The following is a 24,619-nucleotide window of genomic DNA, read 5'->3' as shown; positions in this document are numbered from 1 at the left end:
TGTATTGTAACACATGCCACCATAATAAACGATTTACCTGCTTAGTACTTACTAATAGTGGTATTGGTTAGTGATGTACCAAAGTACGCCGTGTTTAATACTAGTTAATCATACTTTGAATGGGGGGGGGGACCAGGGGTCGCAGCCCCCGGAAGCTCCTGGATTTTTGTGTATTTTAAGAGTAAAACCAGGCAGAATAACAGTGGTTTGGTTGGTTTTGTACCAAAATGTGGCATTATAAATATTAGTCACATCATACTTTGAAAATTTTAGGGGGGGGGGGGCGTGCGCCCCCACGCCCCCCCCCTTAAATCCGCCAGTGACTGTTTACTAACCTTTAATTTGGATTTTTAATCCCAGTTTGCTGATCTAAAGGTATCTAATTGTCCATAGAATAAATAGATCAGTTTGTTTAATAGAATAAACTAATTTTGAACTGTACAGAAGTTAAAATGTGGTGACATAGTCCGAAAATTTTGTAAAATATCATTTGAAAGAGCTGTAGATCTTTTGAAAGAGAGTGATTTGGTTTGTGCTTTCTGCTGCTGAAAGTATCATCAATTATCTATCATAGATCACAAACTTTAGTTGCTGAAATACAAATTTATCGTTGATAAATGAAATTTAAAATTACCCACATTTTCTAAACATTGCTTTTCTTGCACCGAGTGTCCGATAACAACCGAGTTGCCGATAGTGTACGTGCAACTGATAAATGTCATCATTTGTAACATTTATAATATTTAAATGAATCTGATAATAAATCGAGATAGCGAGTTGATGTGCCTGTTAAGTTTTAACCGAATCTATTCAGTGATGTTGAGAAACTGGTCGACGAAAAAGCATTAAGATTTACTTGAGAGAATCGGGAGTCGGCAGTACTAGATTTACCACCAGCCCCAAAACGCGCCAAATTTTGACAAACCGTACGTGGACGGAGTTAACATTATGGATATCATTCGGTCAGTGTTTACATACGCACTGCCATTGCAGGAATGGCTTCATTCCTTTGGAACTGTATGCACAGAAGATGATTCCAACAGGTAGGTATCGTCATAGCAAATAGGTATGTTGTCCCAATAAGGCCATATAGCGCGTAATAGTAACACTGCGCTAGCGCTTTATCACTTGCCAAATTGCAAAAATGCGTTGATAATGTTGACGTGGACGCGCGAAATGACAATGGGCTAGTTCACAATTACAACAGATTGTTGGCAGTTGCACATATTTTGCTAATGTTAGTGTGCTAGCGCATAGCCGAGACAGAGTTAGATTGAATGTTCTATCGTTAAAATGATATTGTCCTACGGACCCGGTGAGGGCTTGTACCGAGACACAGTTAGATTATTCTAACTACAGGCCGGTGTGCTAAATCTAAGTGCGACATCACACTAACACAACTGTACACAATGTATTGTATGTAAGTTCAAAGGCATCATATAGAGACATAACCATATACCGATAAAGAGCTTCAAATTTAGACCTTTACCCTGCACTCAGCCAGGGACATTGAACATTGAGGGATCTGTATTGTGTTAATGCTTACCCTGAGACCAGAGACTTTGGTTTTTAAGGTCTTGCAACTTTCAATTCAATGTGCTGAGCATCTGGCAAAGGAACAGCTCCAACCAATTTTTTGTCAACTTAGGTCAGTTGGAACGAGTGCTGTTCCGACTTAGCGACTGTTTTTCGTGTAAGCAGTTCAGCATGGCATGTGTGTTACTGTTAGCATGACAACATTGGGTTAGGCAAAAATATAGATACAATAAAACTGGGTGCGTCGATTTACCCAAATGGACCCCAAATGGAAACAAATGGAAACCCAAATGGACCCAAATGGAAACTCAAATGGACCCAAATGGAAATCAAATGGACCCAAATGTAATATTAAATATATATATTATCATATTCTCAAATTTTTACTTATTTAAAATATTGAAAATAATGAACTTTACTTAATAAAAGGAGAATAATTAATATTATTATTTTCTTATATTTTATTTTTAAAAATATGCTTTTTTTCCATTTGGAATAAATTTTGCACATAATTAAACACAAAACTGAAGTAAATAGTGTTCATGGCCATAAAAACGGAGTGGAGAAGGGGGGGAAGAGACCAACCCCCCACCCCCACCCCATGATTTTGTCGATATATAAAATAATATCAAAAATAATTCAATTTCATGTCTCAAAATACAATGCTAGAAATTAGTAATTGATTTATTAACACTCCATTTGTAACTGTAAGTTAATTTTTTTTTTAACATTTTAAATAAGTAATAAAATACGATAATACATATTTAATATTCCATTTGATTTCCATTTGGGTCCATTTGTTTCCATTTGGGTTCCATTTGGGTAAATCGACGTGCCGATAAAACTTGGTTAACGATGTCACTGGGACCTATGAAATTACTTTGCTATATCTGTAATTTTTTATATTCATATAAGGAATTTGTGAAATTTATGTAACCGGGGATCCAAAATGATTTCGCTATATCTGTGAATTTGCAATATCCATGTTTTTACTAAAATGAGTTTTACTGTATTTTGGTGCATTGCAATACAATGACAAAAAGCATGGTATTGCAATACGTTTTGTAATACCAATATAAGGGCAAAATGCTTTGACTTAGGTATTTTATCATTTAATATAAAGAAAATTTATCAGATAGATGACCACTCACTGACTTAATTCATAATAAATACAAAAATGCTGTTCATCATATACATTGTACTTCTTCAATTTTTCAGCTATTTACGAAATTTGGAAACAACGATAGTAGCTTTCAATGTGGATGTGCGGGACAAACTTGTTACCACATCTTCTCCACCTTCAGAGACAAAAGAGCTGGTACTGAGAGTTATTGAGGTTAGTATGTCCTACATGAAGGATTTCCAAAGTTGATGCAAAAAAATATATGTCATCTGCCAACTTTATCTTAAATATAACTATTAATTTTGTGAAAACTTTAATATGATAGAAGAAAAATCGCAAAAATTTGCACAGAAAATGATATGTTTGTAATGACATTGGAAGAAAAGTAAAAGATGAAAGTTATGTGACATTCTGCAACAGGGCTAAAATACAGGATGAAAATTACTATACAGGTGTTTAAAATACATGTGTCAATGAGAGAATATCTTTTTTTTCAGAAATTGATGCGTCAAGGTGAGAGTAATGTCTTAACCCTGGGGTTTGGAATGGTAAGAATTTCTTGGAATAGTAAGAATTTCATTCTTTGATGATCCTTTTAATGGTTATCAAGATGTGTTTGTGAAACACTGATATTCCTATAAGCCAGCCCAAGACCTAGGTTAAAATCAACTCCAAATCTTAAACATTGATGGTACCCAAAGAAATGTCTTGTCAAAAGGACTATTTAAGAAATATGAAAGCTAGCACCAACCATTCAGAAAAATGGCAAAGGTCAAAGTTTTTCAAAAGTAGGTCAAGGTTAAGATTATTTGGTAAAAACATTGTTATTAAGGAAGAGGTCTTGTCATAAAGAATACACGGTAATATTGAAAACCCTATAGCACCAACTGTTCAAAATAGTTATAGCAAAGTTAACTGTCCAAAATAGTTACAGCAAAGATAAAAGTATTTCATCAACATTTCAAAATCTTGTGAAATATTTTTTTGGTGAATAAGATTTAGCAAAATTACATTAATTTAAATTATGATATTTGTTTTTGGTAGATGTCTGATGACCCAGATGCTCAGGTTTCCTGTTTCACCAACATAGAATACAGACATCCTAACTCCAGTGTCAACTTATTACATCAAGGGGTGTGGAAAAAGCTACATCAATGGTAAAATTAAATGATCTCAGTATCCTCCTAACTTAATTGTATCCCTATCTGGTTCTCTGATTTTTAGGTCACCTGAGTCACTCGGGTGACCTATTGCTATCTGTTTATATCCGGCGTCATGCATCGTGTGTTAACATTTGAACATTTTCAGCTTGTTCTCTGCAACTGCTCAACCAATTTCAACCAATTTTGGCACAAAGAATCTATGGGTGAAGGGGAACAGAAATTATGAATTTCATGGGCCTTGCCCCCTTGGGGCTTAAGAGGTGGGGCCAAACCTGTAAAATTAATGCAATCTTTAAAAATCTTCTTCTTTACTCATAGACATCAAGCAGTCAAACTGTTGGCATGATTGTAATCAGCATTGAGTACTCTACCAAAATTGTGAAATTCATGGCCCCAGGGTCGGGGTTCTAGCGCTAGGGCGGGGCTAAATAGATTATATAGTGAAAATGCATTATTTCTTTGAAAATCTTCCTCTCTGCTCCTGGGTATCAAATAAACTAACCAAGTACATGTACATAGTTTTGTTAAATAAGGCTGTCTCTTTCAAAATTGTGAATTTCATGGCCAAAGGTTTGGGGTTTTGGTACAATCGATCTATTTTGGACAGAGTTATGTCCCTTGGACATGGAAAAATTCCAGTTATTTGCAGTTTCCCTTCATTTTCTTTGCAGAGTTTAATATATAGAAAAGAAATTTAGCATACAGATCTACCATAAAAATATCCTAAACAGTTATTAGCTCTTCTGAGCCAAAGGCTCAAAGATCTAATGCTATGGCCATTTGTGCGGTGTGCGTCGTGCGGTGTGCGTTAACTTTTTAGAATATGGGCCATAACTCAAGAACCCCTTCGCCAATCATTGTCAAATTTGTTACAGGGTATCCTTGGCCCAAGGGCTACCATTTATACTAAAACTAGGGTTGGGACCCTAAAACAAGGGGAGATAATCAGGAAAATAGAACCAAAAGTACTGGTTGCTAAAAAATCTTCTTCTCCAAACCACCTGGCAGATTTTCACCAAACTTGCATACAAGGTTCAGGATATGTTGAAGATTAAAAATTGTTCAAGGCATGACCCTGGGGCAAAGGGCGTGGTCTCAAGGTCACTTCAAAGTTAACCAAAATTTACACTTAATAAAAACGTTGATATTTTGCTTACTATAAAGACTAGGATCATCAAATCTTGTAAGTTGATGCATCTTAGGACTTCACATCATGTTAACACAAAAGTAGGTCACGGTGACCTACTTTTTAAATTTTACGGGCTTTTGTTTTCAGATTGATTTGGAGGCATATTTTGGACACTTTAAGGCCTATGATCATCAAACTTTGTCAATTGACACATCTTGGAACCTCGGACAGTATCAACTTTAAAGTAGTTCACCTTGACCTACCTTAAGAATGTTATGGCTTATCTTTTCTAAAACATTTAATCCCATTATTTCAGATACTGAGAGGTTTAGCTTCACCAAATCTTGTAAGCTGATGCATCTTGGGGCCTTAAAACATATTTATGAAAAAGTAGGTCACTGTGACCTACTTTTTGAATTTTGCAGGCATTTGTTTTCAAATTGTTTAAAAGGCATATTTTGAATACTTTCAGACGTATGATCATCAAACTTTGTCAGTTGATGCATCTTGGGTCTTCGGAAAATGTCGACCAAAAAGTAGGTCACGGTGACCTACTTTTGACATTTTATGGCTATATTTAAGTATCTTAGGTACTTTTTGGCTTATAATCATCAAACTTTGTCAGTTGATACAACTTGGGTTTTCGGAGAATGTCGACCAAAGAGTAGGTCACTGTGACCTAGTTTTGACATTTTATGGCTATATTTCAGTATCTTAGGTACTTTTTGGCTTAGAATCATCAAACTTTGTCAGTTGATACAACTTGGGTTTTCGGAGAATGTCGACCAAAAAGTAGGTCATGGTGACCTACTTTTGACATTTTATGACTATATTTATGTATCTTTGGTATTTTTTTGTTAAAAATCTTCAAACTTTGTCAGTTGATGCAACTTGGGTTTTCGGAACATGTCAACCAAAAAGTAGGTTACTGTGACCTGTTTTGAATTTTATGGCTATATTTACTTATCCTGGGTACTTATTGGCCTAGAATTGTCAAACGTTGTCAGTTAAGGCATCTTGGGTTTTCGGAGAATGTCGACCAAAAAGTAGGTCACAATGACCTACTTTTGATTATCTCAGGTTCTTATTGGCTTAGAATCATGAAACATTGTCAGTTGATGCATCTTGGGCCCTCTGAAAATGTTGACCAAAAAGGAGGTCATGGTGACCTACTTTTGACATTTTATGGCTATATTTAAGTATCTTAGGTACTTTTTGGCTTAGAATTATCAAAACTTTGTCATTTGATGCAACTTGGTTTTTCGGAGAATGTTCGACCAAAAAGTAGGTCACTGTGACCTAGTTTTGACACTTTATGGTTATATCTTAGGTAGTTTTTGGCCTAGAATTATCAAACGTTGTCAGTTGAGGCACCTTGGGTTTTCGGAGAATGTCGACCAAAAACAAGGTCACAGTGACCTACTTTTGATTATCTCAGATAGTTATTGGCTTAGAATCATCAAACATTGTCAGTTGATGCATCTTGGGTCCTCGGAAAATGTCGACCAAAAAGTAAGTCACAGTGACCTATTTTTGACATTTTATTGCTTTATTTAAGGATACACCAAAGGCTTTTTTCAAGATTTTTGTCAATTTTGAGATTTTTGGCTAAGAAAACAATGCTAATCACTGCTTTATAATGCATGAAAAATTCTTGCTGATTATTGAATGGTTTTCTAATTATTTAACAATAATCAAACATAAACACTAACACATGTGAATGTGCCGTTATTGAAGCTTCTGATTTGGTCTGTAACTGCCTGCTACTGAAAGGAGCAATAAATCACTGTGACCACTTGGGGAATTCTTCACTAGCCACACAGAAGTTATCAGTAATTAAACTACAGGGACTCTAGATTTAGGGAAGGAGATGTAACAGGTCACTAATGACCATGAAATAGGAGGTGGAGCTTAGCTCTTGCCATTTTGCCGGGAAATCTTTCTGACTCAGAATTGAACCTATTTTACTTCATTAAAAGCACCTAAATAAAGAATAGAACCTCCCATTCTTGTGAATATGCATAGGAAATATGGATAAGTGACAGGTATCCAAAGCTGAATCTCCAAGGTGTCATATATTTCTAGCTTTGGCAGACTTTGTTGTGTAATGGGTTTTTGCCCTCTACTGTAAAGTAAGATCAGACAGTTGGTGGTATTATTTCAAAGGATTCAGCTCCCTTATTTATTGACCAATTTCTCTGAAAACTGGCTAGATTGTGTCTAAAATGTTTGTTCACAAAACCGTATCTCAGATTTTTGATATCTTGCTCAGTTCTCGAATTATTGGGGGAAATGTAGAATTGGGCTAATAAATTGGTAACATTGAAAGACAGATGGATGTAACTTTTGAATAAGAAGATTTATCAAAAATCTGAGATACGGTTTTAAAATTCAATCTTTATTCTACATTGAGGCAAAATTTTGACTTTGAGAGGTGGAATACAAAAAAGTTGATTTATAAAATATGAATGCACTAATATTTACATTAAAATATTAATAACTTTTAAATACGATGAAAATGAAAATTTAAATTAAGATCATTAAATAGTAAAATTAAGAAGCTTTCAAATGATTTATACTTTTAATATGTTATCTTTGTTAATGAAAGAATTACAAGCAAATTAAATTTTGCCCTTTGGAAACCTTTGGTGTATCCTTAAGTATTTATCTCTGGTACTTATTAGCGTAGAATCATCAAACTCTGATAGTTGATGCATCTTTGGTCCTCGGAGAATGTCAACCATAAGAAGGTCACAGTGACCTACTTTAATATTTGAGGTACTTATTGGCTTAGAACCATCAATCTTTGTCAATTAATGCATCTTGAGTCCTTAGAGTAAGAGGCTTCAAATAGAAGTGATAGATTGTACAATTTATCAGAAGAGCGATTCAAGGCCCTTGGGCCTCTTGTTAATCATGCAAGATCCTAATCTTTGAATATCCTGTATTTGTGTAGTATTGGTGATGTGTGGATGAGAGCTCTGTTAGAAGAGACAGCTATATTTACATTGTGTGGTGAATCTTGCTACATCCAAGTTACAGGTAAGCTAGAAGCTGTGATCAAAACTAGTCTTAAAAAACAATGTTGATGACAGACAAAGAAATATAGTTGACAGTCACATTTTATCTTTAAACCAATGAAAGTGTGAAACATCAACAGAACAACCATTTTAAATTGAGTGCAATATCAGTTGCAAGCTTCCATTCCATGCTTCCCATTTATCCCACAGGTATTCCAATATTTGTCAAAGTAAAGTCTACAGGTGGAATTTCAGTGTCCAAGGGCACAAAGCGAAGAAATAAGTTTGCTATGAAAGTTCGAAAGAGTAAGAAACTAAATGGATTTTTGCAAGAGTTATCATATTTTCAACAAAATTAAAAGAAGTTTGATGGCTTAGATTTTGGGCCTGTACAGTGGTTCTTAAGTAAAAAAAAAATATACATACATGAATTTTTATAAATTACAGGTGTAACAGTATAAATGTAAATAAATTTGTTTTGATAGGCAGTCTGAAAAAATCAAAGAAATCAAAATTATCACATCATCAACCCCAAGCTCATGAACAAACCGAGAGGAAACAGAGCAGAAAAAGAAAGAGGACTGAAGACTCTGAACTTCCTAAACCAAAGAAAGTGAAACTGCAAAAATTTGTCAATCCAACAGTAGAGGGACCTAGAAATGTAGAGCAGTCTCAGAGTTTTAACCCATACAAGTATGTATACATGCCTTTATAGAGAGATTACAAATTTCTTACAAAGAGACTACAAATTTCTTACAAAGAGACAGATACATGTCATACACTGACCACTGATTCCCCTGCCTTACAGATACCATTTGTACATGACTCAGTCCTATTTGTACTCGGCAGACCACAGAGAAAAATACCCAGCAGCTCGTAAGTTGGTATTAATGCTTTTGTTCATTGCTAAGAGAAAGATACAAACAGTAAAACTACATTTAGGTTTAAAAAAAAAATACAAAGAACTCACTTTTTATAATCTCAGTTACAAGTATTCTTTTAGGAATCCCATCAAATTGTTTTCATGTTGATATAAAAGATCTTGGTGTAAAGAAAGCAAAATTTGAGGTCTCAGTATCTTCACTAACTGTAACCAAGTTTTAATGTATTTTTCCTGTAAATGTTTTCTCCACTATGTTTGAATAAGTTGTCAAACAGAGCTGTATATGAATGTGTTTCTCTTTGATTTCTACCAAAGATCCTCTGTCAGGTCCTAATCCATGTCTATATAAGGAGATTTTCACACTGGATGTCAGGGATGATCCTAGAGTATCAGTTCTCAATTGTAATGATCAGACGGCCCTGAAATCTAAAGACATTCCATTTCTTCCATCTTTAGAGGAACTACTTGGAAAATTACATGAAAACCACAAGTAAGTGAAAGTTATCTTGTATTAAGTCTAAATGCAATGATTCCCGACATTTTATATAAAGTATATGGCATGATGTAGTAGTATATTCATTCCATACTTTTTTAGAAGCTGTAAATATTTAGCCTTCCTGCACACTTGCTGTCCAGTTTCCTCATCCAGAAAGAGAGTCCATAGATTGGGGAGAAGAAACCGAAGCACCCCCACCCATGTTCTCCTCCAAGATTATGTTCCTCCTCAAAAGGTTAGCAGCTGCTTTACTGGATTAACTAGACAGTTAAACATGCTCATAGCAATCAGGCATATAATGAATTGATGTCTATAGCAAAATTTTCTTTTCCCATGACTTTGAAGTATATAGTAAATTTAAAAGACAAAACAAATTAGGTTTATATTGAAGTAAAATAGTTGGTCCCTGGCTCTTCATTAAGACCGCGGAAAATTGACTGGCAAAATTGGAAATATACAGCTTACGTCATTTCTATCTGTTACAATCAAAACGTTCAGTGATAAACAATGTAATGGGCGGGTACAATTTGACGCGGACGTGGGGAAAACATCGGATTGAAATTGCAGATTGAAATTCATTTTCAATCCACCTGAACTGTTTTCAAAGCTAAGAGTGAATATATGATCCAAAAATCAACTAATTTCAACTCCCGAATACCTATTGTTTGAAGTTCACATTAATACGAGTTTTCGCTTATAATTTTAAGGGCGCGAAAGATCATAGAAGACAAAGATTATTTTTTCAGGATATACTTGATAAGAAGGGGGGGGGGTTAAAAAATTGTCGAGTCAGGTCATGACTTAACTTGACAAAGTTTGTTTCTAGGATTATAAGAGTGCATGAGTTTTAAAGTTATTCTCACTGAAAAATGTTGGACAACTTTATTTAAAATTGTTAAGCCCCCCTCCCCTAACACAAACATGTATTTACCAAACAGAAATGAAATATTTGTCCCTTAATATTTATTTAAAACACTGGACCAAAAAATTCAAACTGTACCAAAATTGAAATTATTTGTCTTCAGTCAGTAACACTGTGGCTTCTAGCGTAGCTGAGGTGGATTGAAAATGAATTTCGAACTGCAAGTTCAATCCGATGTTTTCCCCACGTCCGCGTCGAATATTGTACCCACCCATTACATTGTCTATCACTGAATGTTTTGATTGTAACAGACAGAAATGACGTAAGCTGTATATTTCCAATTTTGCCAGTTAATCTTCCGTGGTCTTATATGCTTTTTTTTTTTTTTTTTTACAATACATTGATATACAGTCAATTCTCGAATTATCGCCATTCGATTCATCGCCATTTTCGCAATACCGCCATGATTTCCCAAGAACGTTTTTCCTGCTATATAAAATTCTCTTTATAACGCCAAATTCGCATACCGCCATCCGCCACCCTGTTTTCACAACAAACGTCCATTTTTAAGTGTCAATCATCTCGATAATACCGCCACAGGTGCATGTGGTCAGTGAAGCGCGGCTAATTGGTTGACGCTATCCCTGTTGTAAAGCATGCAAAGCCAGTCAAGGTGCAATTAAGTAAATTAATTAAACAATAATTTCAACATGAACTGTTAGAACAATTTTGTTTTCTGTTTAATAAAATCATTTATAAATCAACACTTCGCCACGAAAGCGGTCGTTGCAAAGTACGCCGATAACGATAAATATTTTGATGATCTCTGCTTTTAAAAACAATGCAAAGTTTGCTTAAAAATTAATTATAAGTCAGAAATTGTGAACGTTTCATTAACTATGATTTCATAAACAATTAATTTATTCAAGAACTTATTTTGCGTACTATAGGCAATATATCACGACGATCGACCAAGCATTTTTTTTTTCAATATCAAACGTGCAGATTTACATGCATACACATGTACTTGTCTTAATTTCATAACTGAATATTTTGTTTTAGCAAAATTGTACATTAAAAAATTACTTGAAGTATTTTCAAATATAGAAATATGTTTATATATACATGTACATGTGATAATAAGAAAAGAAACGCTAAATGGTATTTCTAAGAACGATAACTCTATGTCTTATTTCCTAAAAGATGGAAAATTCAATTCATCGCCAAATTCGTTATACCGCCATGATTTCTAAATTACAAAAGGTGGCGGTTTATCGAGAATTAACTGTATATAAAATCTGTTTTACACTTGATTCAATTCAATTTATTCACTCAAAACCATGTAAATGGTACATGAGGTACAAAAACATATAAAACATATATACATATAATACAGTGGGTCAAGGAGAAGTTTTACAACCAAAATAAATAAATGACAGGATTGATTTTATGCACATATCTTATATTGAAGTATTTTGTATGTTGAATAGGTGTACATCTTTTTGAGGAAAGTTTTCATCACAGTTATTCCTGAGGAGCTTCTTGGCTGCAAAGAGAACAGGAACTGTTTCTTAAAATGTAATGTCTGAGTTCACTCTTCTGAGCTCACAATGGATATGATTCTCATTAAGAAACTGCTTTCAATGTGTAATCTTTACCTCATCACCTTTTTCAAGAATCAATTTATTGATTAATGTTCATATGAAACAATTGACAACATTTCTTTTTATTTACAGCTGTAAAGAAATTAATATACCTAGGAAGATATGAGAAAATTTGTCTTGGTGAGATCATGAAAGGAATAAAGGTAAAAATTAAAAAAATATATATACATGTAGATATCACTCCTTTAGCTTTAAAATGAACTTGATTTCTTCTTATTTTAAAAATTTCTGCTTATAATTTCTAATTTCCTTGTTGGAATATATGGTGTTGTGTAGCTTTTTAGATTATTGACTTTGTTGTCCCCCGCTTTCGCGAAAGCGAGGGGACATTAAATCTCATTCGTCTGTCCTCGGTCATCACTATCTTGTTAAGGTCGGTCCGTCAGATTTGTCCGTCCGTCACAAAAACTTTAACCTTGCCCATAACTTTTGATTTAGTGGAGCTATAATTTTCATATTTCATATGTGTATTCCTTGTTATAAGACCTTTCTTTGGGTACCACCAAATTTGACCTTTTGACCTTGACCTTGGAGTTTCAACTACTTTTACTAAAAAATTCCAAACTTTTACTTTGGCCATAACTTTTGAATGGTAGGTACTAGGACTTTCATATTTCACATATTTATTCTTTGTGACAAGACCTTTCAATGAATACCAACAACTTTGACCTTTTGACCTTGACCTTGGAAATTTACGAACTTATGAAAAAACTATATTCTTGACCATAATTTTTGAACGGTAAGGGCTACGGCTTTTATACTTCACATATTTTATTCTTGTAAGAAGACCTTTCATTGGATACCAAGAACTTTGACCTTTTGACCTTGACCTTGGAGTTTTAACTACTTTTTAAAAATTATAACCTTGGTCACAACTTTTGAACGTTAGATACAAGGACTTTTATATTTCACACATTTATTTTTTGAGGCAACACCTTTCATTGGATACCAACAACTTTGACCTTTTGACCTTGACCTTGGAGATTTACGTACTTCTGAAAAAACTTTAACCTTGACCATAACTTTTAAACGGTAAGGGTTAGGGCTTTCGTACTTCACGTATGTAATCTTTGTGAGAAGACCTTTCATTGCATGCCAAGAACTTTGACCCTTTGACCTTGACCTTGGAGTTTTAACTACTTTTTAAAAACGTTAACCTTGGTCACAACTTTTTTTTACTTTTCCTCACAGACAAAGTCAATTCCCTGGTTACCTAGGGATTCTCCACACTGCTTGAAGCTTAATTTAGTGTCTACTCTGGTGTACTGGTTGATGAATAATTTCATCACTACTCTTGTTAAGGTGAGGGTGTCAGAGGTTGAATTTTTCTCTAAAGAAAATATATTTTTTATATCCTTATGTCAGGACTCCCATTTTTGTCTCCCTTTCTTTGAGGGAAAGGGACTGGAATGGTTGCATGTGTCAAAGTAATCAGCCCTGATTCTTATAATTGCAGGATTTTTTTTATGTAACTGAAACTGCTGTGTACAGAAATCAGCTGTTCTTCTACAGAAAGAAAGTATGGTCCAAGTTACACAACAATGGCATTCAAGGTAAATATTTACAACACTAACACAAGCAATGGAAACAAGATTTGAATGTGAAAAGTTTTTTATGCCCCCCTTCAAAGAAGGGAGGGCATATTGCTTTGCTGCTGTCTGTCGGTCAGTCTGTCGGTCTGTCGGTCCACTTAGTTTCCGTTCATTTTCTTCGCAACCGTTGCACATACTGAAATGAAATTTGGTATACAGATATATCACATGAATATCTAGGTCAAGTTCTGTTTCGGGTATGATCGCGCCATTTTTAGCTCACCTCAACGAAGTTGGGGGGAGCTTATGTGATACCCTCGGCGTCGGTGTCGGCGTCGGCGTCCCAGGTTAAGGTTAAGTTTTTTGGAGCAGTTTTCTTTTTAATTACTTCTGTGTCCTATACTGATTAGACATGCATGGAAGATGGTTTTAGTGTGTTTTATTGTACCAGACAAAGTTTCAGATGCTGCAATTTCAGCAAAGGAATTACCAGGTTAATGTTTTTGGAGCAGGTTAACATTTTTGGTGCAGTTTTTGGTGTGGGTTTCATTTCCAAGTAACTATAAGCCCTATGTTGACCAAACTTGCATGGATGATACATCTAAGGATGCATACTACCGGGCTTGCTTTGGATGCTGAATCTGACCTACATTTTCCGGTTGAGTGAACAGGTTAAAGTTTTTGGTTTAGGTTTCATTTCCAAGTAACTATAAGCCCTATGTTGACCAAACTTGCATGGATGATACATCTAAGGATGCATACTATCGGGCTTGCTTCGGATGCTGAATCTGACCTACATTTTCCGGTTGAGTGAACAGGTTAAAGTTTTTGGTTTAGGTTTCATTTCCAAGTAACTATAAGCCCCATGTTGACCAAACTTGCATGGATGATACATCTAAGGATGCACACTACCAGGATTGCTTCGGATCCTGAATCTGACCTACATTTTCCGGTTGAGTGAACAGGTTAAAGTTTTTGGTTTAGGTTTCATTTCCAAGTAACTATAAGCCCTATGTTGACCAAACTTGCATGGATGATACATCTAAGGATGCAAACTTCTTTAAAAATCCGGGCTTGCTTCGGATGCTGAATCTGACCTACATTTTCTGGTTGAGTGAACAGGTTAAAGTTTTTGGTTTAGGTTTCGTTTCCAAGTAACTATAAGCCCTATGTTGACCAATCTTGCATGGATGATACATCTAAGGATGCATACTACTGGGCTTGCTTCGGATGCTGAATCTGACCTACATTTTCCAGTTGAGCGAACAGGTTAATGTTTTTGGTGCAGGTTTCATTTCCAAGTAACTATAAGCCCTATGTTGACCAAACTTGCATGGATGATACATCTAAGGATGCACACTACCAGGATTGCTTCGGATCCTGAATCTGACCTACATTTTCCGGTTGAGTGAATAGTTAAAAGTTTTTGGTGCAGGTTTCATTTCCAAGGAACTATGAGTTCTTTAATGACCAATCTTGCATAGATGATACATCTAAGGATGCATACTTCCAGGCTTGCTTCGGATGCTGAATCTGACCTACTTTTTGTGGATGAGTGAAAATGTTAGTTTTGATGCATGTTTCATTTCCAATAAACTATAAGCCCTATAATGAGCAAACTTGCATGGATGATACATCTAAGGATGCACACTAATGGACTTGCTTCGGATGCTGAATTGGACATACATTTTTCAGATAATAGACAAGGTAAAAGTTATGGTTGCAGGTCTGTTACCAAAAACTATAAGGCTTATATAACATTGTATAAACCAAACTTGCACAAATGCTGCATCAAGAGATGAAAACTCTCAAATTTGCTTCAGATGCTGGACTTTCATTACATTTTCATGAAGAAGAAGTAGTTTAAATTTTTTATGTAGGTCTATTTCAAAGTATCAGATCAAAATTGCTTTTAAAAATATTTTCATTTTTGTTGGTTAATTGTGTGACTTTGCCTTACTTAAAGACAACATTCGTTGAGGTGAGCTCTGTAATCTCTGATTACCTATGTTTGACAGAGTTATGCCGCTTGGACTTAGAAAAATTCCAATTATTTGCAGTTTCCTTTCATTTTCTTTACAACAGTTGCACATTCTTAAATGAAATTTAGTATACAGATATATCACATGAATATCTAGGTCAAGTTCTGGTTTGGGTACGTTCGCGCCATTTTTGACAGAGTTATGCCCCTTGGACTTAGAAAAATTCCAATTATTTGCAGTTTCCGTTCATTTTCTTCACAACTGTTGCACATACTGAGATGAAATTTAGTATACAGATATATCACATGAATATCTAGGACAAGTTCTGGTTTGGGTACGATCGCACCATTTTTGACAGAGTTATGCCCCTTGGACTTAGAAAAATTCCAATTATTTGCAGTTTTCCGTTCATTTTCTTTGCAACCGTTGCACATACTGAGATGAAATTTAGTATACAGATTTATCAGATGAATATCTAGGTCAAATTCTGTTTTGGGTACAATTGTGCCATTTTTGACAGAGTTTTGCCCCTTGGACTTGGAAAAATTCCAATTTGGGGGGAGGGGGGCATAAGTGTTTTACAAACATCTCTTGTTTTATGTTGTAAAATATGACATATTTTTAAAATCTTGTAGATCTGAAGAGAAGAGGAATACTGTCTAGCATCAAAAAGGTAGTGTTCCATTTCTATGACACCGTCATTTTATTTACAAATGTAGGTTCATTTTGGTTGTTTCTCTTCTTCTTTCATTTCTTATGAAGTGGTGATATTAAATGTTCTTGAGGAGAAAAAAATGGATATTTGTGCTCAAAAAAAATCAAATTCTGTTTCTTGTTTAAGACTGAAGTTACATCAGCGTTACAGAGAGGTGATTGTCTGGGGGAGGCAACTATCAGATTTCTACCCAAACTGAGGTCACTTCGTCCTATTGCCAATCTAGGCAGACAACCCCCAGCCATTGCTAAATCTGTAAGCTATGTCCAATAATGAGTCCCCAATCTCTAGCTGTTTTTGATGTCTTGACTGAATAAATTGAGTATTTCTTAACATAAGAGAGATAATAAGAGATCTTTCTTTGAGCCCCAATCTCTACCTGTTTTTGATGTTTGATGTCTCAACTGATTAAATTGACTATTTCTTAACATAAGAGAGATGATAAGAGATCTTTCTTTGAGCCCCAATCTCTACCTGTTTTTGATGTTTGATGTCTCAACTGATTAAATTGACTATTTCTTAACATAAGAGAGATAATAAGAGATCTTTCTTTGAGATTTCATGTGCAGTGAAACAAGTTGATAAAACCCTTTTTTTTTAATTTCCAGACTTTACCAATTAACAAGCAGCTTATGAATGTATTGACTGTCCTTTCTTATCTCTCAGTGAGTATTTTATTAAGTTGACAAATCAGTTATAAACCAGAATCATAACTAGTTTCAAATCAGGAATGTAAATCAAAATACGGCTGTGATGTTAGTTGTCTTCTATTGAAAAATCTAGAATGCAGGTTTTCTGATCAGTAGATAAATTCTAAATAAATCCTGTGTGGTACTTGATAACTTGTTTCCCTTTTCAGTCGTGTGATCCGTCCAGTATAGGATCAGCTACATTTGGAACAGATGACATTTTCTCTGCCTGGAAATATTATGTTATGGACTGGAAAAGGAATTCAAACAGGTTAAATTGCATGATTTATTCATTTTGACTGACCTTGATATCGGAAAGCTTTCTCATAACATTTGTGCTTAATTTTCTAATATAATGCACATAAATAATAAACCAATATTTTTTTTATAGGAGACCATTATATTTTGTCAAAACAGACATCAGTAGTTGCTTTGATGGTATTTCACAAGAAAAACTGCTACACATCTTGGAAAATATGCTTTCAAAGGTAGTATTGAATTCCTGAAGTTTTGTTATGATAAATACCAGTAAAACAAATACTTGTAAATCTGACAAATTTAAGTCTATTTATCATTTTTCTTATCTAGGCTCCAGATGAAGATGTAATCATCAGAAAATTTGTGTCTCATTACGTATCAGATGGGAAAGTTGTGTGCAAGTTTAAGAAGATTGCTGCTGGTTTTGGGGATTATATTCCTGACTTTGAAAAATTTATCAAAAAACTTGTAGAAGACAATAAGCTCAGTAACATGGTGTTTGTGAATCAGGTTTGTAGAATTGTTGTTAAAGATGGAAGCATTCTGATTTGGCTCGACTTTATTAGACCAGATGGCTTGAAATATTTTTGAAAATGGTCATTTTGCAAGTAGATCACCTATAAGCTTTCTGATCACATTTTGTCTGTTGTCTGTAAACTTTTCACATTATCAACTTCACCTGGACCACAGAGTCAATTTCAACCATACTTGCCACAAAGAATCATTGGATAAAGGAGATATTACTAAATATGAAGTTGAGATAATTAAAAATTTGATTGGACCTTTTTAAAATCTTCTGAATAGCCAGTGGGCCGTTAAAAAAGTTGAAACCTTCATTACATTGCGAACTTGAGGTTAGGAATATATTAGTAAATCTGCAGGGCCATATTGACTCAGGTGAGCATTGTGTCCCAATAGGGCCTCCAGTTTTTACATTGTCAATAGAGGTTTTGTTTCTTACCCTTGTTTTGCAGATGATAAACCAACAGATGCATCTAGAAGAGGTCTTTGAAAAGTTGAAGTGTCACATATTGAATAATATTATCAAAGTATGTTTTTAATAGGAATAAAAATCAGTCATTGAATTTTTTTACATATATAATCTGTTATCAGCATATCAGGAAAAACAGAATCTTGTGTCAGGAGAGTTCTTTTTTTACAACTTTTTAAAATGTATAATGTCAGCAAGTATATAAATTTTACTTTACTTCAGAAGATGGAGAGAGTAACGAATCAATCCTTCTATTTACCCATAGATTGGGAGACAGTATTTTAGGCAGACTACAGGGATCAGCCAGGGGTCTGTTCTCTCCACCTTACTGTGTAACATGTATTATGGACACATGGAGAGAACATTTTTGCCCCCACAGGAAGAAGAGCTCCTGATGAGGATGGTAGATGATTCTTTGTTTGTCACGCCCTCTAGACAGAGAGCAGAGATGTTTCTGTGTAAAATGATCCAGGGTAAATGTGCTTAATGTTTATAAAATGCATACCGGTCAGATGTAGCAGAATATTTTGAAACAGCGATACATTGAACCCAGGTTATATATATATTATATGACTCTGGGTATGTGTATGATCATTGACAAAAATGAAATTTTATGAGGTCATTTTAGCACATATGTGAATGAATTTACACATATTTTAAGGTCACCTGAGTAAACTCAGGTGACCTATTGCTATCTGTTTTCGTCTGTCGTCGTGCGTTAACATTTGAACATTTTCAGCTTCTTCTCTGAAACCACTGAACCAATTTCAACCAAATTTGCCATATAGCATCTGTAGGTGAAGGGGAACGAAAATTGTGAATTTCATGGTCCCTGCCCCCCTGGGGCCTGGGGGTGGGGCCAAAACCACTAAAATTAGTGCAATCTTTAAAAATCTTCTTCTTTACACCTGGACAGCAAACAGTCAAACTGTTGGTATGATTGTAATCAGCATTAAGTCTTCTACCAAAATTGTTAAATTCACGGCCCCAGGGTCAGGGGTTCTAGTGCTAGGGTGGGGCTATATAGGTTATATAGTGAAAATGCATTATTTCTTTGAAATTCTTCTTTTCTGCTCCTGGGCATTAAATAAACTAACCAAGTGCATAGTTGAGTTGAAAATGACTGCCTCTTCCAAAATTTTGAATTTAATGACCCCAGGGTCAGGGGTTCTAGTGCTATGGTGGGGCCATATAGATTATTATAGTGATATTGCAATAATTCTTTGATATTCTTCTTTTCTGTTTGCGGGCATTAAATAAACTAACCAAGTACATAGTTATGTTGAATAAGACTGCCTCTTCTAAAATTGTGAATCTAATGGCCCCAGGGTCAGGGGTTCTAATGGCAGGGCGGGCTATTTAGATTATATAGGTAAAATGCATTATTTCTTTGAAATTCTTCTTTTCTGCTCCTGGGCATTAAATAAACTAAGTACATAGTTATGATGAGTAAGAGTGACTCTTCCACAATTGTGAATTTTATGGCCCCAGGGTCAGGGGTCCTGGTGTTAGGGTGGGGCTCTATTGTTTATATAGTGAAAATGCATAAACTCTTTAAAAATCTTTTTTTCTGCACCTGGGTATTATACCAATGAACTATGTACATAGTTATGAGGAGGAAGGGTGCCTCTTTGAGATTTGTGAATTTCAGGGCCCCGGGGTCAGGGCTTCTTGTGTTAGGGTGGGGCTTTAATGTTTATATAGTGAAAATGCATAAATTCTTTGAAAATCTTTTCCTTTGATCCTGGGTATTATGGCAATGATCTTAGTATATATTTATGACAAGGAACGCTGCTCTTTCCAAAAATGCTTAATTTCCTGGCCCCTAGGATAGAGGTACTTGAGTGGGGGGGGGGGACTGAAAATGATTTAATGCTTTGAAATCTGCAGTTTGGTATTAATCAAAAACATGATGAAATAAAATTTATAAAATTTCCAAAATTTTGAAAGATGTGGCCCCAGGGTCAGTGGTTCCTGTGGGATGGGGTGCACAACTGATATGATAAAGTGGAAATGCATTTTCTCTTTGTTACTGTGATCTACAGGAACAACCTCTGGGTATTACTAACCAAAGTAAGTATGCTGAGTGCATAATAATGATAAGCAATGGTGCTTCTTTCAAAATGGTGAATTTCATGGCTTCTGGATTAAAACATGAATCAAATTCAGTTGTTGGAAAGTTGTTGCATGATACTCAGGTGACCTATAAGGCCCATGGGCCTCTTGTTAAAACAAAATTTTATATTGCTTCATTTAGGAAACTCTGAGTACAATTTTTCCATCAACACTGACAAGATTTTAGTCAACTTTGCTTATGATCACGAATCTTGTGGCATTATGAAAAGGAATGTTGGAGGTACATAGCTTTTCTAAATCAGGAATGAGGATTAGTAAAACTGATAGCTCTTTGTTAAAAATTTGACTGTTTTACTAGGCTACATGATTATAGAAATGAAACCATCGGCACATGAGTCACAGTATAGATCAATCAATAAAGAAATGATTCAAAATTAAAAATAATAGTTTTCCATCAATAACATGTACACAACTGTGCTTGCCCCCAACAGCAACACTGCAGTATCAACATGTTAACTTTCTAATGTGTGTATTCTTAGTTTGTTTAATCAAAGAAATTTTTAGATTGGTTTCCATGGTGTGGATTGTTGTTTAACACAGCAACACTTGAAGTTGGAAATGATCTCACCAGATATGAAGGAACAAGTATGTTTTATTGTCATCTGTGATATTGTTTTGTTACTTGAAATGCTCAATGCATAGGAATAGTTTCCAACTTTTTGTCTCCATCTTTGGGTAATACCATATGTTAAAACTATTGAAGAAGAGTGTAAATTTTTTCTCATAAACCACTAATCTTGTTTTTTTTTAGTCTTTTACGTCATTTTCTCAGAAAATCATAAAGTCAAAGGATTTTTTTGCATACAGAGATTTACTTTAATACAATAAATGTCTACCTCTAAATACATGTAGGTTGAAATAAATTGACACAAGTTTAACCGCTTTCTTTAAAAGCTATGTATTTTAATAGGAATGAGATACACAATGACAGTTGATGTTTCTACCTCCCCAGGCCTTACAATGAAAAGAAAATTATTGATGTAAGGATTCAAATTCAGCTTTTTCATTGTTTTTTTTTTTTTTTTGGAATAAAAAGAAAATTTCAAAGAATTATTCACAAAATATAACATACAATTTAGTATTTCAAAAAAGGAGTTATTCTTTTCAGTCTCCTGTATAAAGATTGTAAACATATTAAAATGGATTAAACTTTCTTCTTCTTTAGGTCCCTACGACCAAAATGCCATGCAATTTTCCTTGATACTGAGGTAACTTTGTACGTTTTATAATTACATTACATGATCTTCTTTATACATGTACAGCGTACAAAAATCAATCCCCTTAATGCATGACCTGCTCCTCATCTTGTTAGAGCTTGTTATTAACATATGTAGGCCACATATTGAATCCTTGACATGTATGAAATTATCAAAGGCAAATATGCAGCAAAAAAATAACTTTTCCAAAAGCCTTACAAAATAATATGAATGAGTTAGATTTTAGTTTTGTGATGTATTTTGTAGTTGAACTCCTTAGAGGTGTGCCTGTCTAACATATACAGACTCTTGTTGCTGACGGCCTTTAAGTTCCATTGTTATTCTTCATGTCTGCCAGAGAAACAAAGAGTCCATGATAATCCAGGCTTCTTTCATGGTGGGTGTTGTTTATTGAATAAGAATCAGTAACTATCTGTTTTATGACCGTTAAATCAGCATTAATGGTTGCAAACTGAGTTTTACCGACGACGCGGAGCCGGTAAAACTGATGTTTGCTACCATTAAATCAGTATTAACGGTTGTAAATACCAAATTAGAGGATTAGTTATTCCCATTCTAATGCAATCCATGCATTTTGTTTGTTGTTTACGTCTTATTATACGCCCCGATCAATAGATCCGGGCCGTATATTGTTTTTGTCCTGTCTGTCTGTTTGTCTGCAAACTTTAACCTTCGCAATAACTTTTGAACCATGAAAGATAGAGACTTCATACTTGATATGCATACTCCACTAATGAAGCTCTTTCAAATGACACCAAAGTCAATGACCTTTTGACCTTGACTGTGACCTATATGCCAAAAATAGCTTTTTTCTGCAAACTTGAACCTTCTCCATAACTTTTGAACCATGAAAGATATAAACTTCATATTTGGTGTGCATACTCCTCTAATCAAGTTCTTTCAAATGACACCAAGGTCAACGACCTTGTGACCTTGACTGTCACCTATGTACTATAAATAGCTTTTTCGAATTTTGTTGCCGTTGGGCGCATAGTGTTTCACAAACACATCTTGTTTTGTTGCATGAAAAATGTCACAAGGCATTGTGTTTTTGCGTCGCTCTATTATGACGTCAATGAAAAGCTTTTTCACTCGTTAATGCTCGTTTTACTCTTCAAACATCAGTGCATTAGCCAATCAAAACGTGTTTTACAAAACATTTGCATTATAATATAATTTGTTAGTCTTTAATAATAATAATTTTTTCTCTTTCATTATTTTTTTCCAGCCCTGATCAATGATATAGGTTCCTATCTCTGTTCTCAGGCAGCCATGCAATGTACAAGAAAGGTTTGTTAAAAATTGACATTACTTATAACAAATAGGGGCATAACTAAAAATATTGTGGAAAGTGAACAACTTATTGTAAAGTCATATCTTAAAATAATAATATAAATCATGATCTTAAAATTTGTTTAACATCGTTGACTTTTCTTACACAGTTTGGAGACAGATTTGTTTTTGAAGTTCCTAAAGGAGTAGTGGAATGGTGAATATTTTTTATGCCCGCATAGTATAAAATTGTATATTTTCAAGGGGTCAAATTTTTGTGGTTTGAGAAAAATATATTGGTTCATGGGGATTTGATTTTGTCGTTGAAGAATTTATCTGTAATAAAATATGTGAAAACTTTCATTTCGTGGTGGACATAAATTAGTGGTCTCTTCATACCTTGAAAACCACAAAAAATTAAACCCCCTCGAAAATTTGTGATTTGTGTATATTCAAAGATTCTAGCTTTTTAGTCTGTTTGTTTGTCTTCAAAACCTTAAACATTCTGTCTAATGGTTGGTGCCAGGACTTAATATTTCACGTGTGAATTCCTTGTGACAGGAACTTTCTTTTTGAACCATTGTTTTTGATCAATTAATCTGGGAGTTTAAACTACTTTTTAATATTGTTGAATATTGGCCCTTAGGTGCTGTATGTTTCTCAAACACATCTCCCTTTTTCAAGTTTATCACTAAAAATAATAAATGTATTAAAAGTAATAAAAAATAAATTATAAATAATTGGAAGTAATAATACACACATGCAGTATTACTAATAAAGATTTTTTTTTAATTATTGATCTAGATCTATCTGTAACCTTTATTGTCAGCAAATGTTTTCCATTGAAGGTTATGTTGGTATGCGTTTTTGATAAAGATGAAATGTCACTCATTGAGCTACAAGGAACTGATTCAAATGATAAGCCAGTCTGTGAAGCAAAAGGAAAAACTTCTTCATGCAGAGGTACAGTTTTTTTGGTGTTATGATTTTGACCAAGTTTGAGTAATGAAAACTGTATTTATGGATACCTACTACATTACAAGTGTTCATTAAGATTTCTATTTTTAGGATAAGCATGCCTCTGTTACTCTTAGAAGATTGTGTAGACAAATTCCTGTGGAGCTGGAGAAATTGAAAAATTAAAACTGAGACATTAATACATTGTAATAACAGATGATAAGTCCTTGTGGGTGGAAGACTGCACAGTATTACACTATAGTTATAAGAACAATTCTGGTAATTATTTTCTGTTTTATGTGCACCCATTAAAAAGGCATTTGCATGTACTTAATTTGTGACAAGAATAACATTTAAAAATTGTTAAATTAGACAGATAAAAAAAATTTTGGTCAAGTACACATTGTTTAAAAAAAACACTCTAGTTATAGTATTTAAGGTTCTATTGGAGACATTTAAGGACAGTTACCGGTGTTTGTCTGGTGAACCCATATGTATATTATGTGTACATGTATAAATAGATACAGGATGTCTTGAAGTAAACATGTAGAAAAAAAAACAGTTTCTGGTTCTTTGATAATGATTCAGAAAGACAGTACGCTACAGTAAAATACATTTATTAAAAAAAATGTCAGAAACTAATGATTTCTCTTCATTATAAGCAAAATTTGTTTTATCTGTTAAGTTTACAATATACATACCAGTATTTCAAAGCCATGGGGAATCAGAATCACTTGGCTGTTAGGGTCAATTCATTAATTATAAGCGTGTTTGCTATAACTGTGTTTTACAGTATGCTGGAACTTAAAAGACTTCTTTTTTTTTTACTCTTTTGAGCCTCAAAACATCCTTGGGTGAAGGAAATTCAAGTTAACATGAAAAGCTGCTGTGGTTGAAAGTATTTCAATTTGTTCTGTGCTGCATTTTATTTCTGGAGTTTTTCATTGCATTTCTGACAATTTTTATTTTTATTTCTGACATTTTTAATTTTCTT

General features: G+C 34.4%; 1 protein-coding gene across 1 annotated transcript in view; it reads left to right on the top strand.

Annotated features, from left to right (window-relative positions):
• The first annotated feature begins 886 nt into the window (after nt 1–886).
• Nucleotides 887–24,619, top strand: part of LOC134251910 (telomerase reverse transcriptase-like) — a 27,655-nt gene continuing 3,922 nt past the window's right edge. The window contains exons 1-31 of the mRNA XM_062734330.1: nt 887–1,043; nt 2,755–2,872; nt 3,157–3,207; nt 3,704–3,816; nt 7,908–7,993; nt 8,182–8,277; nt 8,457–8,664; nt 8,780–8,847; nt 9,170–9,344; nt 9,450–9,585; nt 11,703–11,790; nt 11,949–12,019; nt 13,068–13,178; nt 13,333–13,429; nt 16,026–16,063; nt 16,232–16,360; nt 16,714–16,770; nt 16,965–17,065; nt 17,186–17,282; nt 17,383–17,562; nt 18,027–18,101; nt 18,309–18,516; nt 20,301–20,399; nt 20,684–20,764; nt 21,090–21,159; nt 21,345–21,387; nt 21,643–21,772; nt 22,625–22,686; nt 22,839–22,885; nt 23,517–23,631; nt 23,737–23,831. Coding sequence (XP_062590314.1) covers nt 949–1,043; nt 2,755–2,872; nt 3,157–3,207; nt 3,704–3,816; nt 7,908–7,993; nt 8,182–8,277; nt 8,457–8,664; nt 8,780–8,847; nt 9,170–9,344; nt 9,450–9,585; nt 11,703–11,790; nt 11,949–12,019; nt 13,068–13,178; nt 13,333–13,429; nt 16,026–16,063; nt 16,232–16,360; nt 16,714–16,770; nt 16,965–17,065; nt 17,186–17,282; nt 17,383–17,562; nt 18,027–18,101; nt 18,309–18,516; nt 20,301–20,399; nt 20,684–20,764; nt 21,090–21,159; nt 21,345–21,387; nt 21,643–21,772; nt 22,625–22,686; nt 22,839–22,885; nt 23,517–23,631; nt 23,737–23,811 — 3,120 coding nt within the window. The 5' untranslated portion in view covers nt 887–948 and the 3' untranslated portion in view covers nt 23,812–23,831. The remainder of the gene's footprint in view (nt 1,044–2,754; nt 2,873–3,156; nt 3,208–3,703; nt 3,817–7,907; nt 7,994–8,181; nt 8,278–8,456; nt 8,665–8,779; nt 8,848–9,169; nt 9,345–9,449; nt 9,586–11,702; nt 11,791–11,948; nt 12,020–13,067; nt 13,179–13,332; nt 13,430–16,025; nt 16,064–16,231; nt 16,361–16,713; nt 16,771–16,964; nt 17,066–17,185; nt 17,283–17,382; nt 17,563–18,026; nt 18,102–18,308; nt 18,517–20,300; nt 20,400–20,683; nt 20,765–21,089; nt 21,160–21,344; nt 21,388–21,642; nt 21,773–22,624; nt 22,687–22,838; nt 22,886–23,516; nt 23,632–23,736; nt 23,832–24,619) is intronic.

This window comes from Saccostrea cucullata, unplaced genomic scaffold (assembly GCF_032062105.1).
Source record: "Saccostrea cucullata isolate Sc308-1 unplaced genomic scaffold, CSIRO_AGI_Scuc_v1 ctg599, whole genome shotgun sequence".
NCBI classification, from domain to species: Eukaryota; Metazoa; Mollusca; class Bivalvia; order Ostreida; family Ostreidae; genus Saccostrea; species Saccostrea cuccullata.
Note: the sequence above shows the minus strand (reverse complement) of the source record. Positions and strands in the feature narration are given on the sequence as shown.